The sequence below is a fragment of the Geotrypetes seraphini genome, chromosome 2 (assembly GCF_902459505.1).
Source record: "Geotrypetes seraphini chromosome 2, aGeoSer1.1, whole genome shotgun sequence".
Taxonomy (NCBI): Eukaryota; Metazoa; Chordata; class Amphibia; order Gymnophiona; family Dermophiidae; genus Geotrypetes; species Geotrypetes seraphini.
The window spans coordinates 449,187,522-449,206,506 of NC_047085.1; the positions used below are offsets into that span (position 1 = coordinate 449,187,522).

General features: G+C 43.3%; 1 protein-coding gene across 7 annotated transcripts in view; it reads left to right on the plus strand.

Moving 5' to 3' along the window:
• Nucleotides 1–18,985, plus strand: part of CCDC7 (coiled-coil domain containing 7) — a 730,660-nt gene that overhangs the window by 347,497 nt on the left and 364,178 nt on the right. For all 7 annotated transcript variants that reach the window (XR_004538163.1, XM_033931492.1, XM_033931495.1 and 4 more), the window contains 2 exons: nucleotides 11,907–11,972; nucleotides 17,527–17,586. Coding sequence is in view for 6 of the 7 variants with exons in the window: in XM_033931492.1 (XP_033787383.1) it covers nucleotides 11,907–11,972; nucleotides 17,527–17,586 (126 nt within the window). In the remaining variant the exon portion in view is untranslated. The remainder of the gene's footprint in view (nucleotides 1–11,906; nucleotides 11,973–17,526; nucleotides 17,587–18,985) is intronic.

Sequence of the window (18,985 nt, forward strand, 5' to 3'; positions counted from 1 at the left end):
TCAACAACAGGACTATATTTTATCTATATTCTAGCAATAGAAAGCTCAAAGCTTATGATGTAGGAATTGATAAGCACAGTTTGGATTAGTCAACATTTTGTCAGAGACAATGGAAACACTGACAAGAATGTTTGCAGTGCATAAAGGTGCTGACTAGTGTTGCCCGATTCAGCAAAAAAAATTTCAATTCGATTCAATTCAGCTTATTGAATTGGTTTTTCGATTCGATTTGATTCGATTTTCCTGCCCAATTGGGTGTTTGTTTGTTTTTTTCAAACATCCTGGTAGGTTTATTTTATAGCCTCTTCACCCCCTTTGCTTTCTCCTAACCACACTGGTGCTGTGGTGTAAACAAAATAAACAAACAAAAAAGACTTTTCCTCTTTCTGTTAAATACTAGCTCACGTTTGCGGTCTAACACCAGCTCTAAGGTAATGTGGTCAGCTCTGAAATCTACCCTACATGAAGCTACCAACCTCTATATAAAAACAGTAAGTAAACGGCGGAGAAACAATAAACTTCAATGGTTCTCTGCGGAGATCTCAGACCTCGTAAAAAAGAAGAAAAGCATTTATCTCCTACAAACAATCAGGAAAACAAGAAAATAAAGAAGACTATCAGGCCAAGTCTAGAGCTGTCAAAACAGCAGTCAGAGAGACCAAACTCGCGATGGAAGAGAACCTAGCAAAGAACATTAAAAAGGGGGATAAACCCTTCTTCAGGTATATTAATGACAGAAAAAGGAACACAGATGGGATAGTGTGTCTTAGGACACCAGATGGGAACAATGTAGAATCGGACTCCGATATAGTCGAATTACTAAATGAATACTTCTGCTCAGTCTTTACCTGTTGCAGACAAGGGAAAGCTCAGAAGACCCATTTCAAAATTTTGAGTTTACGTCCAGGAGCGTCTACTATGAACTATCAAGGCTCAAAGTGAACAAAGCCATGGGACCAGACAAACTACATCCCAGGGTGCTTAGGGAGTTGAGAGATGTCCTGGCGGAACCCTTATCCGCACTCTTCAATCTTTCCCTAAGTACAGGAAGAGTCACATTGGACTGGAGAACACCTAACGTCATTCCACTCCACAAAAAGGGATGCAGGACGGAGGCCATGAATTACAGTCTCACATCGATAGTGAGTAAACTTATGGAAACACTAATTAAACGCAAATTAGACATGATCCTGGATGATGAGAACCTACGAGATCCCCATCAACATGGATTTACAAAGGGAAGGTCCTGCCAATCCAATCTAATCAGCTTCTTTGACTGGGTAACGAAAAAGTTGCATATGAGGGAGTCCCTGGATGTCGTGTACTTGGACTTCAGTAAGGCTTTTGATAGTTTTCGATGGGATTAGGAGGAATATTAACTGCATGGGTTAAAGACTGGCTCAGAGGTAGACTTCAGAGGGTGGTGGTGGACGGTACTCCGAAATGTCGGAAGTGATCAGTGGAATGCCGCAGGGCTCGGTCTTGAGTCTGATCCTATTTAACATCTTCGTAAGGGACCTGGCTCAGGGCTTCGAGGTAAAATTACATTATTCGCCGATGATGCCAAACTATGCAACATAGTAGGCAAAATCACAGTGCCCGACTGTATGACTCAGGACCTACTCTTACTGGAATAATGGTCCATAACTTGGCAACTAAGTTTTAATGCCCAAAAGTGTAAGGTCATGCACCTTGGCAGCAGAAATCCATGCAGAACTTACACCCTAAATGGTGAGACTTTAGCAAGAACTGTAGCAGAACGAGACTTGGGAGTGATCATTAATGAAGACATGAAGACTGCCAATCAAGTGGAGAAAGCTTCATCCAAGGCTAGACAAATGATGAATTGTATCCGAATAAGTTTCATCAGCCGGAAGCCCGAAGTTATAATGCCATTGTACAGATCCATGGTGAGACCTCATCTGGAATATTGTGTACAGTTCTGGAGGCTGCATGATCAAAAAGATGTACTGAGAGTTGAGTCGGTTCATCGAATGGCCACTAGGATGGTCTCAGGACTCAATGATCTCTCGTATGAGGAACGGCTGGGTAAATTGAAACTATACTCACTCGAGGAACACAGGGAAGACATGATTGAGACATTCAAATAAGGCCTGTCCCACCCCCAACCTTGAAGGCCTGCCTGCCTGTCTCCCCCTTTGAAGTTCTGTCCCCCCTGAAGCCTGCATCTCCCCCTGAAGGCCTGTTCCCCCCCTTGAAGGTCTGCATGTCCCCCCCGAAGGCCTACAACCCGACTGGGTCGCCCTTGTCTATCCGCCTGTTTACTCCCTCGAAGAAGTGCAGCAAGTTCGTCAGACAAGATCTGCCTTTGCTGAAACCAATAAATCACTTTGGATCTCGGAAGAAACCAGAAAAGTAACAGAAGAAAGAAGAAAAGCAAAACTATCTGGTGATAGAGAAAAAGTATCACAAATTAACTGAATGTTTCAATGTCAAGTTTGGCAAGACAAAGAATGATATCTCAAGGATATTTGTCAGAAAATTGAATCAGGAGATTAAGAGATTACTGGGGATGCTTAAAGACGCCAATGGAATGATATTGAATGATCCAGAAAGCATGAAAAAGAGATGGAAAGAATATACAGAAAATTTATACAAACAAGGCAGTGAGGATAACACTGAAGAAATTGAACTGGAAACTGAAGCTGAAGAACCAGATATTTTAAAGAACATAAGAATTGCTGCTGCTGAGTCAGACCAGTGGTCCATCGTACCCAGCAGGCCACTCCCGCAGTGGCCTCCAAGTCAAAGACCAGCATCCTAACCGAAACCAGCCCCACCTGCGCAGGCTCTAGTTCCGCAGGAACTTGTCTAACTTTGCCTTGAATCCCTGGAGGGTGTTTTCCCCTACGACAGCCTCCGGAAGAGCGTTCCAGTTTTCCTCCACTCTCTGGGTGAAAAAGAACTTCCTTACATTTGTACGGAATCTATCCTCTTTTAACTTTAGAGAGTGCCTTCTTGTTCTCCCTACCTTGGAGAGGGTAAACAACCTGTCTTTATCTAGTGTAAACCGCCTAGAACTTTTGGTTATGGTGGTATAAAAGAATAAAGTTATTATTATTAATAAGTCTATTTCCTTCATTATCTTGAAGGTTTCAATCGTATCCCCTCTCAGTCTCCTCTTTTCAAGGGAGAAGAGGCCCAGTTTCTCTAATCTCTCACTGTATGACAAAACTCCTCCAGCACCTTAACCATTTTAGTCGCTCTTCTCTGGTCCCTTTTGAGTAGTACTGTGTCCTTCTTCAAGTATGGCGACCAGTGCTGGATGCAGTATTCCAGGTGAGGGCGTTTGCCCTTTTCACCGCTGCCGCGCATTGCGCGGACGGTTTCATCGACTTGTCGACCAGTACTCCCAAGTCTCTTTCCTGGGGTGTCTCTCAGAGTACTGCACCAGACATGCTGTATTCGTGTACAAGATTTTTGTTACCAACATGCATCACCTTACACTTGTCCATGTTAAACTTCATTTGCCATTTTGCAGCCCATTTCTTGAGCATGTTTATGTCCTGTTGCAGGTCTTCGCAATCCTCCTGCATCTTTACTACTCTGAATAACTTCGTATCATCTGCAAATTTAATCACCTCGCTCGTCGTTCCAATTTCCAGGTCGTTTATAAATATGTTGAAGAGCACAGGCCCAAGCACCGAACCCTGCGGCACTCTACTGGTGACGCTTTTGCAGTCCGAGTATTGTCCATTTATCCCCCACTCTTTGCTTTCTATCTGCCAACCAGTTTTTGATCCAAGTGTGTATTTCACCCTCATTCCCATGGCTTGCAATTTTTTGAAGTAGTCATTCATGCGGGACCTTGTCAAACGCCTTCTGAAAATCCAGATATACAATGTAGACCGGGTCACCTTTGTCTATCTGCCTGTTAACTCCCTCGAAAAAGTGCAGCAAGTTCGTCAAGCAAGATCTTCCTTTGCTGAAGCCATGTTGGCTGGTTCTCATCAGATTGTGTCCATCAAGGTAGTCAAAGATGCAATCCTTTATCAGCGCCTCTACCATCTTTCTCGGTACTGAGATCAGACTGTAGTTTCCCAGCCTGTAGTTTCCCAGATCTCCCCTCGAACCTTTCTTGAAGATTAGCGTAACATTCGTCACTTTCCAGTCTTCCAGAATCCTGCCCGATTTGATCGACAGATTGGCTATTAGTCGAAGCAGTTCAGCTAAAACCCCTTTCAGATCCTTGATTACCCTCGGATGGATGTCATCTGGTCCTGGGGATTTATCGCTCTTGAACCTATCAATCTGCCTGTCTACCTCTTCTAGACTGACCATCAACCAAGTCAATTTCCCGTCTTCATTTCCTAAGTATAGCCTGTCAGCCTCCGGTATGTTGCGTATATCCTCTTCTGTAAATACAGATGCAAAAAACGTGTTCAATTTGTCGGCTATGGCTTTGTCCTCCTTTAGCACTCCCTGGATGAGTAAAATTCTGTATCTATGTCTTTATTTTCCCAGTCTGGATCCTCAGTAGCAGGAGATTTCTACATTGTGCAGGGGAGGACCAGGGCTTGATCAGGTAGCAGCCCTGGTCCTCGGATAGGATCCGACAGTGCGCAGACTGTTTAAGCCTGCAGTGCTTTTGGAGATAATTACCGAGTCTCTCCAGGAATTAAAGATAGAGCCTCCACAGACCTCTACTGCTCAGTGCTCACTGATGAGCAGCACTAAGGCTCAGACTACATGCATTCCCTCCCATCCTGACATTACCAAGATGTTGACAAATCATTGGGAGGTCCAGGAGGGGACCCTTCAGGTGGGTAAAGCTATGACAAAACTTTACCTGATGGACACTGAATTTCACCAGCTGTTTATTCCTCCGAAGGTGGATTCTCTGGTGGTGCAGGTGAAAGGGGGAGTGAAGGGGGAGTAGTGTTGAAAGATACATAGGACTGGAGACTGGATTTTGTCCTTAAGAGACAGTTTGCAGCTGCAGAGTTGGGACTGAAGACAGCAGCAGTGGCTTTATGTTGCTTGTACTTGCCACTCGAGGTTGCATCGTGCTCCAGGGATGGAGGCTGATGCAGATCCTTAATTCCCTATGTCATGAGTGGATTCTTTCTCTTCATGAGCCCCACAAAACCCATTGCACAGAGATCCTACTATAGCAGACCTTGGCGGCTTTACTCATAACTGTCACTTTCACTGCATTATGAGTTTATTCAAAGCCAGCCTCTTCATCGGTCACTGAATTCAACATTCAAAATTTTACTTTGTTTTCTTTTTAAAACTTTAAGCACTCTATAAATAGTATATTGTATCAAAATTGTACTCATCTCAAAGAATCTTCAGGGGCTCCGACATGAATCCATGTTTTGCTTAATGCTGTTTCAAGGAGCTTCCTCTATAAATCACCCCAAAGTTAAAAGTTTTTCATCATTAATTTCATCTATTAAAGCTAAGCATAAATATACTGACCAATCTAGATACCCTGACATGCTTTTCAAGATGGCATCGTCAGCTACCAACTTCCTATATATTCATTCAAACCATATGTTACTTTTCACCAATCACAGAGTCCATATGCACACTTAGAAACTAACCAACCACAGCAAAGACATCCATTCTAGCTCCGCATTTAAGCCAAAGGGAGTAACTGAATTAAGTTTATAAATCCATCTTTGTTCTTTGTAATTTAAAAACTTTTCATAATGGCCACCCTTCTATACTACTTGAAACGCCATCTTATATTCGCAATAGAATGATCCTTATCCAACTAATGCTGTACTATATACCAGGTCACAGGGACACACAATAATGTTTCCACTACAATAGGTGAGACATTCTAGACAGATGGGTAGAATGTCTCACTATCTACGGGAAAAGAGCTTACCAGGGTAAGTACATAATTTCTTTATATCACCTGTGAACTGGTACATGTGGCAGAAGAGAATAAGGAATACATTTTACCACGCTGAGGGACTGTCTAATATTTCCCAGACATACAAAAATTGCACCATTGGCAGAACCCACAACATTCATTACCCCCTATTCTAGGCTCAATTTCCTTGCTCAATTTCACTTGATTCAGGTATTCCCCAAGATTTCTACCTTTCTGATGGGCCATAATCGAGAACTCATTCAACTCGGGATGAACTGAACCACATGCCAGTGTTTCCTAATAATCACAGCAAAATGTTTAGAAAAAGGAGAAATATATACTATCCTGTTATTTTACTGTGATTATTAGGAAACACTGGCTGTGGAACCTTAGAGAATTATTCTTCCTAAATAAAGTAGTGTATAAAACATTATGGGGCTCATAATAATAATTAAAAAAAAGTTCAAAAAGTGGCCTATATCATCCCCGTGCTGATAATCAAAGCTAGTTTTAGACGTATCTAAAACCATCTTAGGCCTTTACCTTGCCTCTGAACGCCTAGAGCGAAAAGAGGCCGTTTTGGAGGAGGAGAAAGTGCGGGAGGTGGGCCGACCTAGACTTAGTTGTACTGCAAGTATAACCAAAAGTTTTACAAGATTGCCCAGTTGGAACTTATATGTTTTGACTTAAACCAAGTCAAAACAGGTATAAGTTCTGAATAGGGGCCGCTGAGCTGATCGCGGCTGCCGTGATCAGCTCAGCAGCCCCGGCAACCTGCCCCCCAACGATTGCAGCAGGAGAGATGCCTAATCTCTCCTGCCATGATCGCAATCCCCCCACCCAAACTGCCACGAACCAGCAGGAGGGATCCCAAGCCCTCCTGCCAGCAATCCCCCCCCCCCTCAAATACCGGCAGAAGGGGAGTTGTCAGCTTATTGGGAGACATGGGTGAGGATCACCTCAAACTGCTGGGTATTGGAAATCATTCAAGAAGGGTGCAAGCTACAGTTCTTTTGTTCCCTCCCAGACCTATTTGTGGATTCTCCAGTGGGGAAGCCAGAGAAAGTGGTCAGAGACCGAGCAACAGTAAAGAGGTTACTGGATTTAGCAGTAATAGAAGCTGTCCAAGATAAAGAATTGGGCTTAGGCAGATGCTCCATATACTTTATCATGCTCAAAAAAGACTCAGAGGATTGGAGGCTGATTTTGAATCTTGAAGGACCGTTTTGGGAGCATTCTGACACCTGTAGCTTTTGTTTGCCTTTTTTGAGTTTCCCCTTTATGAACCATTTTTCATTGCTGCAAGAAAGCTGAAAACTTTTGTTTTTTTACCAATAAAATATCAAACTGTATAAAGACTTTTGATGTTAGCTGTTTTAAAGCATACTCATAAGTTTCCTAGAATTCCTGTGTAACCCAGGAGTGGCACATAGGGGAAAAAATGTTGTCACGTGGTCCTCAGGAACCATTGCCCTAGAGGTGCCTGTGACAACTGTTAGTTCAGGTTGCACTCAGGTAAGTGGCTTGTTTGTTCCACCTAGTTATATGTTTAAAATTTTCATGATTATTTTGTATTAAATGTTTTGATATGAGCAGAACAGACTGTTTCTCGAGAGAGTCCCCATACGCCTCCCTGTTATATTTTTTTCTGTAGGGCTGATCATCTGCTTTGATATGATTTGAGGAATTAGAGGACAGCCCAGTGTGATGGTAGGTGGAGCAGAAAAATGAGGCACTCTACGCCAGACGTTGTGATCAGTGATATACAACCCACAGGTTAAAGAATGATGTGCCTATTTTAACTCGCAGGTTCATGAATGATGTGCCTATTTACTAGAAAGTCGAACAACAAAATAAAAAAGGACTGCAGAGATGATGTACAGGAACTTTTACACTCAGGAGCAACTAACTAAGAAGCTTTTCGCCATTCATCACTTTCAAAATTCATACTGAATCATTGAAATCCACATGGTTCTTAGTTTTTTGAGAGATAGAACATCTTGGACCCCTGAGGAAGGTCATTCGAAACACAGACTGTGTCGGGTCTTGCTTTCTTACCCATGTGAACCATTCTTGGAAAACAACATTTTATTGTTCTTAATGAAGTTCCTGTATCCTGTACATCATCTCTGCAGTCCTTTTTTGTATTTCATTGTTCAACATTTACTGCAGACTGGTTGGATTCATCTTCAACTGTCTATTTACTAGAAAGTCCCTGGAGTCAAGATGACGTCAGGAGCAGATGTGCATGCCGCGCCGCTAAGTTGGTCTAGAATGGACTGTACTCTGAACTTACCCGTTCTGCGCTGCTTGTTTGTACCATGGGAAAGAGGAAAGGATCTGCACGGTCTGTGCCTCCAGCGACTACAACTTCGAATTGGTTGGTGCAGATGACTTTGGAGGGTCTAGCAGCGTACAATGCAGAGGACACAGCCAGCTTCAGGAGAATCTCCATCTTTAAGAGAGAATCTTAGCGTCAATGGGGCTTCGTTTAGCCCTGAATTAAGACAGGCACCTATCCAACCCGGAGATATCAGTCCTGTGTTGCAGGCAGCGCTGAGGTCCCCTGTAGAGGAAATGGAAGTGCAGAGCCCTGGAGGAGCAGCTGGGAGACCCCGAGGGGTTGAAGATCAAGCCGGAGATTTAGCAACAATCTCCAGCATTGGGACTAAAGATAGGAAATCTGGGGAAGAAAAGATATTATTTGGAAGGTTGGAAAAACCTGCAGTCGTGAACATGGAAGAAATCTGGAAGGCAATAAAAGTTATGAACTCCAACCTTAAGAAAGCAGTAGCGGTGTTAAGGATGGATTGTGGTAACATCAACTCTAAAGTGAAATCCTGAAAGAATATGGTGAGATTATCCAGAAACATGAACAACAGATCATTCAGGTCAAAGATCTCTAACTGAATATAGTTAAAGAAAGATCTGTTATTCAGAAAAATTAGAATATATTGGAAATTATCAAAGAAAAAATAATTTGAGAATTTTGAATTTTCCCAGATGACCAGTAATCTCAGCTATTGAAATGGTACGTAAATACAGTCGACTCTGCTTAAATGCAAGACCTCAAGAATGGACCTCCATGTGCACTTAATCGGAGTACTACTTTTTAGTCATGAAAAATCACAGTACACTGTAGTCAAATGCAATAAAACTTTTATTCAGCAAAAAACACACTGAATACAATTTAATATGGTTCAGTTATAGAAACAGCACTGTTCTGTCTAATGCAATACACTGTAAACTTTTTTTTTAGCCAACATTCTATTGAAATAATCAGTCATTGTTTTCTGCATGCAGATTGCATGATTCAAGCTGTGTATCTGACTACTGATGCTGTAAAACTGTCCATAATCGTGATATCCATTTATCTCCAGATAATAACGCAGCGTGTGTAGGGACTTCAGCGCGTCCGAGAAGGAAACAATCTCTGCAGGTTTTTCATTAGTCATGATGACTGCAGCAGTATCTCCATCCTTATCAGACTTTTGGTTGTCTGCAGTGTCCTTTATGACTGTACAAATATTGGAATTAGTGCTATCAGATGATGTGGGCACATTGTTGTCAATGGCGAAATACAGCTCAAACTCTTGTGGCAAGAGTCCAACTGGGAGTTCAATGGACGACGTGTCAGCTTCAGTTGTCTCATCTGATGCGTGACTGAAGCTTACCCGTCGATAGCAATTTGAAATCGTTGATGATGAGACTTGACTCCACGCCTCCCGTACCATGTGAAGAGAGTTGAGCACCATCATTTTTCTCACAAGCTCAGCAGCTTGGGGGCTGGATTCCATGCTTGCATCAATCACTGCTATCTCATATCTTAGGATGAGTGACCTGTAATGACATTTGAAGTTTGTGATTATCCCTTGGTCCATCAGTTGGATCAAAGAGGAAGAACACGAGTTTGGCGGAAGAAACATGAGTTTATTGGTTAGTCTTATGTCATTGTTTTGTGCTTCACAGTTACCACACAGCATTGCAATGTGCCTCCTACACCTTCTCATCAGATTGTCAAGCTTCTGCAACCATTCAATCCACAGTGTCACCATCATCCATGCATTTTTGTTGCTTTTATATTCAACAGGCAGGTGTTTAATGTTTTTGAAGCACCAAGGATTTTGATTCTTCCCAATCACCAGTGGCTCAAGCTTTTCACTACTGTCCATATTGCAACTGAGCAGCAATGTCAATTGTTCCTTTGGTACCTTGAAGCCAATAGATTTGCTGTGTTTGAAAGCCAATGTTCCATCAGGGATGGCACTCCAGCACAGGCCCATCTCATCGGCATTGAAAGCGTTACATGGTTCATATCCACCAATGACTGATGGCAACACTTCCATGACCCATCTTTCTGCACAAAACTCATCCATGTCTTGTTTTTCGCCAGGCTGCTTCTTAAATTTTATACCGTTACAAACTTTCCACCTCTCCATCCATCTGTTTGTTGCTTTGAAGTCTTCTACGCCCAGTTCTTCAGATAGGTGTGCTGCTTTCTCCATCAGCAGAGGCCCACTGATTGGCAGTTGTCGATTTCTAGCTTCAGCAAACCATCGCAGCAATGCCTGATCAACATCTCCAGCCTTCCCAATTCTTTTCCGTTTTCTGGTAGGATTGCTGTTGTTTTGCCAGTCTTTCAATTATGGCTTGCTTTTTTTAATATCCAAGAAATCTGGCTAGGATGAACGCTATAATGTTTTGTATTAGAGACCTAACTCTCCTGTTGGTCAAGTCTCTTTAAGACATCAACACGTTCAGCCAAAGACAATGACTTTTGTCCACGTGACGCAGTGGTCTTAAACTCAAATCCTTTGCAGGGCCACATTTTGGATTTGTAGGTACTTGGAGGGCCTCAGAAAAAATAGTTAATGTCTGATTAAAGAAATGACAATTTTGCATGAGGTAAAACTCTTTATAGTTTATAAATCTTTCCTTTTGGCTAAGTCTTTAATAATAATATTGTAATTTATAGCTAAAGAGACATATGATCAAGAAACTGTTTTATTTTACTTTTGTGATTATGATAAACATACTGAAGGCCTCAAAATAGCACCTGGTGGACCGCATGTGGCTGCCAGGCCACAAGTTTGAGACCACTGACGTGACGTCATGGTGCAGTTTTGAAAGTTCGAACACCTGGCCAGACCTAGACTGCTGTTCCGAAACACGTGGCTCATCCATGTCAGAACATGATTGCTTTTAACTGGAGTGAACGAATAGAGGTGGGACCTATAACATCAGTGCGCATAAGCAGATCGTGTGCTCATCAGAATTGCAATTATCCAGAGTTTACGTCTATTGACTTTAATGTAAAAAAATAAAACATGACCATGGTGTTAGGCTGCGGATAACTGAAGCGTGCGCTTAACTGACGTGCACTTAGGTGGAGTCGACTGTACAGTATATGCGTGAAGTTTTGCTTTTGCCTGTTGAAAATTTTCCCTTAAATGGCATTACTGCTGGTTTTGGTGCCCTAACATGGCATTTATTTATTTAAAAGATTTCTCAACCGCCTATTCCTAGGCGGCTTTATAAAAACAACATTCATAAAGTACACCATGGTATTCTTAAAGCAACTTTTTAATATTAAATTTCTGTAACACAGCTTGTGACGAATGCTTGCTGCACACCTCAAGTTGTGTTATAACTGGTAAAATAACCACAGCAAAAAGTTGGGGCTATTGTACTGTCCAGGGAATATTGGGCCACAAAGCAGCGGACCAATATTCCAAGACCACATCTTAAAGGGACTGGCAGCATTTCATAATAACTGTTGCCCAAGAGATTTCCCTCCTCCCCAAATCACTGGCACAAGATTCAAAATGGCACCCTTAGCTGTAATACCACAAGACCAATAAAGGGAAGTTATGTAGTGTTATTTCATTAAATATAAAATTCCCTTTTTTGCTTGAGCTGTGCTTCAATAACAAATATTTGAACATTTCTGAAGAAGGTTAAAAGTGGTGATGGCCTTTTTCTTATTTGTTCTGTTTATTAGAAGGATCAAGCTTCTCTAATTATTCCAATGGCACTTTTCCTTATATTTTTGATATAGAGAGCAGCTGAATGGGAAACTGACAAAGAGGGACGTCTAATCCAGACTCGTGAACAAGCACAGATGGTATGTTTACTGATTCCTAATAGTTTCATGCTATTTATGAAGAATAATTAATAGTATGCTGATATATTGTTAGACCAGGCTTTCTATGGATCTTAGGCAAGCAGCTTCAGTTTTACAGTTTAGAAAAGAGCTGAAAATGTCTCTGTTCTTACGTGCTTTTGCAATCAGTAACAGCGAGTAATGAACCAGCAGTTAAGTCTCAGTCAAATAACGGCAATTAAGTAGTTTTGTTTGTGTGGTTTAGTGTCGGTAACATTGTTATATGTTTGTTGGTTGTATTCTAATATGTTTATTATAATACTAGTCTTTAAGCCCGTTACATTAATGGGTGCTAGAATATATGTCTGTCTGTCTTTCTGTCTCTCTCTCTCTCTCCCGCTGTCTCTCTCTCTCTCTCTCTCCTTGGCTCCCTTTTTCTGTCTGTCTTTCTGTCCCTCTCCCTAATAAACTAAACAATTTCAATGGTAAGAACAACAAAGTTAAATTGGCAGGAGAGGTAAAAACATTGCCAATGCAAAATTAAACTACCCAAATATGGTATCACATACTATTGTTATTTTGTTTACTCCCTGGAGAATTCTGCAAATTCTGCATTATTTGTAGTATTTTTGCACAGAAGTTTTCTATAAGGCCTGAAATTCTCTCCTTCCTTTTTCCTCCTCAGGCTCCAGCCTCCCAGTTCTCTCTACAAACCCAGCAAGAACTCTAATTCTGTCTGTCCCAAAATCTTCTCCAGCATGCAGTACTCAAACTGCTCATTCTTTCTTCCCTCTAGACATACCCTGACCTCTAATTCTTCCTTCCCCCCCCCAGACATACACTCCCACTTCTTATTCTTTCTCCTCCTGTTCCCAGGTATCATTATATCATTTCCCATGGCACACAGTCACGCTTGATCTCCTCCCCCTCCCAAAACACACCAGTAGAATACTTTCACCTTTTTCTGCCACCTCTCCCATCCATATGATGAATATTATGCTTTCTCTGCTCACCTCTCATTCTTCTGGTGCACCCTCCAAAATCCCCAATGAAACACATTCAGCATAGTTGCAGCATTTCCCCCACCCCTTCCCTTCTCTTACCGCGATCTTGCCTGCTCCGTTCAGCCCCTCCCCCGCGTTCTGGCCTGCTGCGATCTGGCTGCTCTGTTCGGCAGGAGTCTTCTTATTTGTCGGCCCCCTCTTCCCTTCCCTTCCCGCGGTCTTGAGCTTCGGTCTGGTCGCTCGCCTTGCCGGTGTTTTTTTTTTAGTTGAAAGACGCGGCGGTGGCTCCTCTCATGATCCGCATCTGTGTCGGAAGTCCGACGCAGGCGGGGATCGTGAGAGGAGCCACCGCTGCGTCTTTCAACTAAAAAATGCAATACGGCAGGGGGAGGAGAGAGAACTTCAGCAAGGTGCAGGGCACAGCAAAAAACAGCACGGGCCGACAGCCGCCGTGTCCGACATCCGCCTCGGGGGAGGAGAGAGGACTTCAGGCAAGGAGCAGGGCAGAGCAAAAAACAGCACGGGCCGACAGCCACACGGAAAACAGACGCACGCGATGGGAGTGCGCATGCGCGGCCTAGCGTTTTATTATATTAGATGTTCTTTTGTTGTCTCATTGTAATATGTGTTGTATGCAAAGGTTGTAATTTGTTATTTCTCATTTGGATGTCTTATTATACTCCGCATAGAATTGCAAGATATGCAGAATATAAATTTTTAAAATAAAAATAAATAAATAAATATATAAAATAATATAAAGTTATAAAATCTTTTAAGGAACACTGGGAGTGGGCTTCTAAGACAGCTTAGAAAGAGGTGTTTGTAAACAATGGGATTGAAAACTAGCAGTTATCCATTTGTGTTAAAAACTGAAAGGGGGTTTCTGTCTGACACTTATCTGACTGCAAGAGGATTGTATTCAATTCATGAAAGTTGCATGGCTGAGTGTTCAGAGGTGATGGGTAACTCCAGTGGTGTACCAAGGGGGGGGCAGTCCGCCCCGGGTGCAGCCTTGGGTGGGGATGCACAGCCGGCCAGGTCTGGAAAATTCCTGGGCTGCAATGGCGACGGCACTCAATGGCATTGGTGACGGCACTCAGCGGCATCGACGCCCCTTCCGCGACAGCACTCAAGTTCAGCCTCCTCCTGGCATCAACAGAACTTCAGATTGGCAACAGGTGCTCAGTCAAAAGCTTCCCTCTGACTGAACTGCCTGGAAGGAAACAGGAAGCTGAGTCAGGGGAAGCTTTTGACTGAGCACCTGTTGCCGATCTGAATTTCTGTTGATGCTGGGAGAAGGAGGTCGAACTTGAGAGCTGTCGCGGGGGAGAGGGGGGGCGCCGATGCTTCTGAGTGCCGTCGTAGGGGGGGGGCCTTGCTGATCTTGTTGCCAAAATCGGAAAGGTGAGGAAGGGAGAAAGATGGGCCTATGGTGGATGGAAAGATTGAGAGAAGGGGACAGATGATGGAAGTGGGGAGAGAGAAGAGGGCAGATGATGGAAGTGAGGGGAAGAGAAAGAAGGAGCAGATGATGGAATTGGAGAGAAGGGGGAGAGAGAAGAGGGCAGATGATAGAAGTGGGGGAAGAGAGAGAAGGGGCAGATGATGGAAGTGGGGAGAGAGCAGAGGGCAGATGATGGAAATAGGGGGAAAAAGAGAGAAGGGGCAGATGATGGAAGTGGAGAGAAGTGGGATAGAGAAGAGGGCAGATGATGGAAGTGGGGGGAAAGAGAGAGAAGGAGCAGGTGATGGAAGTGGGGATAAGGGGCAGGTGATGGAAGTGGGGAGAGAGAACAGGACAGATGATGGAAGTGGGGAGAAGGGAGAGCAAATGCTGAATTGAAGTGGAGAAAGAGAACACATACTGGATGGAAGGAGGGATAAAGAAAAAGGACATATGCTGGATGGGGGAAGAAGATAGAGTTAGTGAGATAGTGGAGGGGTGAAGGAAAGGAGTGGCATGCTGTGGGTAGACATAGTGAAATGAGGGAATTTGAGGACTGCATAGTAAGAACAAATTTAATTTAGACAGACGCAGAAAATAAAGAAGGAAGACCAGAGAAGGAAAGGGAAGAGAGAGAGGAGAGAGAGATGCCAGAGAACGGGGAAGGAGATAGAGATATCAGATCTGAGTGGAGGAAATGAGAAGAGAGAGATGCTAAAAACCACAGGGGGGATGGAAAGAAATATGAAAGGAGATAGATGCCAGACCAAAGTGGGGGGGGGTCTAGAGGTGAGATGGCAGGGGGAGACAGACAATTTCTGGAAGGGGCAGACAGTGGATGGAATGGGCAGACGCTGGAAGGAAAAGAGTGAAAAGAAGATAAAAGCAGAAACCAGAGATGACAAAAGATAGAAAAAAATTATTTTATTTCTATTTTGTCATTAGAATATATCAGATTTGAAATATGTATCCTGCTAGAGACATAACTGGGGACTGCAAAGCCCAGGCACTGCTTCTTTAGCTTCCAGCTGGCTTAGGGCTCTCTCGGACCAGGGGGCATTCCCCTAACACTATTCCTGTCATGTGTAAATGCAGTATTCTGTTAGCATGATATTTCTGTGTAGCATCCTATAATAATTTGGCTTGTTCAGTTTTCTTGATAGTAGAGGGGATATATGTGAAGGGGAGGGGAGACAGGGGTTTTGTTGGTCCTTGCTCTGTATATTTATATTTATAGAATGACAATTGTACAGAATATTGTTTCTTTTTACAGTGGCGTACCAAGGGGGGAGTGTGGGGGGGTGGGCGGTCCTGCCCGGGTGCACGGCTTGGGGGGGTGCACAGCCAGCCAGGTCCGAGTTCTCCTGCCCTACTACCCGGGTCCTCCTGCCCTCCTGCTAGGTCCAGGTCCTCCTGCCCTTCCTTTCCCCTGGTCCACGCCGCTCCACTCTTACCTCCCCACTGCTGCTGCTAATCGCCAACAAGAAGTCCTCTTTCTGACGTCAATTCTGACGTCAGAGAGGATGTTCTGGGCCAGCCAGGCAGTGATTGGCCTGCAGACGAGTCATCACGGGACCTTCCAGCATGCGGCTGCTGATTCGGAGTTGGTGGACTGGCAGCCAGCAGCTACAGTCATTGTGGGACCTTGATGCATGAAGAGAGAGAAAGGAGCAGGACTGCTGGAATGGAGGAGTGGTGGAGGGAAAGAAAGGAGGCAGGGTGGTATGGAAGGGTGGTGCTGATGGAATTGATGTACAGAGAAAGAGGAGAGACATAATGGGGAAGGATACTGGAGGGAAAGAAAGGGGCAGTTGCTGATTGAAGAGGGGTGGATGGCGAGAGAAAGGGCAGACATTGGATGGTAGTGGGGAGCCTATGCTGGATGGAAATGCAGATGGGAGAGATAAGGGAGCAAATGCAGGAAGGAAATGGAAGGAGAAAAAGAGGGGAGCAGACGCTGGATGGAAGTGGACAGAGAGAGGAGAAGGTACTAGATGGAAGGGTTGGAGAAAGAGGGTTCATGATGGAAGGAGGGGATAAATAAAAGGGCACATGATGGGGAGAAAAGGATTGAGTTAGGGAAACACTGGAGGGGTGAGGGAAAGAGGTGGTAAGCTTTAGGTAGACAGTAAAAAAGGACATTAATGAGAGGGTAGTAAGAATGTAATCTAAACAGATGCAGAAAATAAATTGAAAAGGAAAATGAGGGAAAAAAGGGAAAGGGATTGCAGAGGAGAGGTGTGGATGAGGGAAGGAGAGGAGAGAGATGCCAGACCAATGGGGGTGAAAGGAGAGATGGAAGGGGGAGGCATAAAGTTTCTGGAAGGGGCACAGTTTCTGGAAGATGCCATATATAGGGGAAGAGAGACGGCAGGCAGTGGATGGAAGGAAGAGAGTTACAAGAAGATGAGGAAAGCAGAAACCACAGAAGACAAAGGTAGAAAAACAAATTTATATTTATTTATTGCTTTATGAGACATATGTCACTGTTTCTGTGGTGCACTGTATGCAGAGTCCAGCTTCTTGCTGGTTCAATTTAACCTTTGTCTGTGTATTTCTATTTTATCCCCCCTTTTACAAAACTGTGGAGCGTTTTTTAGCGCCAGCCGTGGTGGTAGGAGCTCTGATGCTCAGAATTCTATGAGCGTCAGAGCTGTTACCTCCCTGGCTAAAAGCCACACTACAGTTTTGTAAAAGGGTAAGGGGTAAGTTTGTGATTACATTCCATACTAGGCGAAGGTGTGTTCTGTGTGTTCGAAAGACATGATTTGCTGTTAGGATTGACTGCAGGATTGATCTGTACTAGTTTGGCTTGTTTAGTTTTACAATGGGTGTCTTGCTGTTGTACTTCTCACTGCAGTATGTAAGATGCTGCCTTTTCCTAGGTACTCGAGTGATATGTGGCTTGTTACTAAAAATCATATTTTTCGTACAGATTGGGGGGGGTGCCAAAAAATGATGGGTTCTGGATGTCACACATGCTAGGTACGCCACTGTAAGTACTCCATATACCTTCTGCCAATATTTAATTGACTCTAAATATTATTAAACCACAGGAAGTTTCCCAGGTTAGTAAATTAATTAACCTCCTAGATTTTACACCTATGCTGTCATTTTTTTAATTTAGATGCAACAAGCTGCAAAATGGGAAACTGACCAGAGAGAATATTTTGTTCAAGCTCAACAGGTAAGTTTTCTAATAGGTATGTTGCCTGGAGTATACATTAAAAATATTTACATATTCTATTGCTTTGCAAGTGAAAGAAGGAACATAAAATATCTATCTTTGATGCCTCTGAAAGAATATATGTTCACAACACTTGTAGATGTAGGTCCAGAGGGAGGCTGCACCCAGGAAGGTGTTCTCAAATTTCTTTCTATTTGAGAGGGGGAACCTTGTTTTTCTTCTTTTAGGCTTGCGCCTCATGAAAGTGGTGATCAGGATCAATGCATCAATGGCACTGAGGCTTTAGTAAATGAGAGAAGGGGCTCAAAGAATGAGAGAGCCTTCAGCTACATGTTACGCAATCCTAATAACTGAGACTTGGCATCTCTGAAGTGGTTTAACTAAGTTTAAAACAAGGTTTGGACAAGTTTCTGAAGGACAGGTCAGTTTTTAGCCTGATAAACCTAGGGTCACAATGCATCTCCTTATGTTGTATCTGCTGAATAATTTCAAGAGATCTGAATTATTAGAGACAGGATGCTGGCTTCAATGGATCATTCATCTGATTCAGCAAGCAGGATCAGATTTCCTTTCTGAATGCCCTTAGGCAATAGAGGAAGGGGGAGGAGACGAAAGGGAAACAGGCAGGGCTGGCCTTACCACTAGGAATGTGGAGAGCAGAAGACATGCACAGATGGGTAGTAAGGAGGGGAAGGGAAGATTCTGCACTGTGGAGGGAGGGTTGGGAGGGAAAGGAGAGATGGTGGACTGTTGGAGAGTAGGGAAGGGGAGAAGGGGGATGCTGAACTTTTAAGAGGGCATGGTATAAGATCTGGAGCTGCCCTGGGTTGGTGGTAGTGATAGGGAGGGGGTGGGGATGCATGGATGAAGGTTTGCCTAGGTTAGGCATTGGATACTCTTTGGTCAGCTCTGGAACCAGGTGCTTTGCTATCCCATTTCTTGATCCTGCTCTGTCTTGGCATCCATCCTATTATACATTCAGACTGACGCTGGAACAGAAGCAGCAGTGTATATATTTCAAAGATGCTCTGTCTCCTCTAGCATGTGTGGTAGAAGGGGCAGAGCACTATTCATAGAGTTGCCTCACAGCACAAAATTTGCAAGTCCTGCTCTATATGTTTATTTATGATTTATTTACCACCTTTTTGAAGGCATTCACTCAAGGTGGTGTACAACAAGAATAAGTCAAACATAAGCAATAAAAATATTCAAATAACAATACAAAGTATGGCATAATATGCTACATTACAATGTCAACGCAATAAAGCATTTGAATAGACTATAGCATAGGGTATAAAGATGGAACATATAGATAAATAAAATAGAGTAATAGGAGTAAGAAAATGGGACTAATTTAAAAGAAGTTGCACATGAGGTCAGAAAGGTGCTTGAATATTAT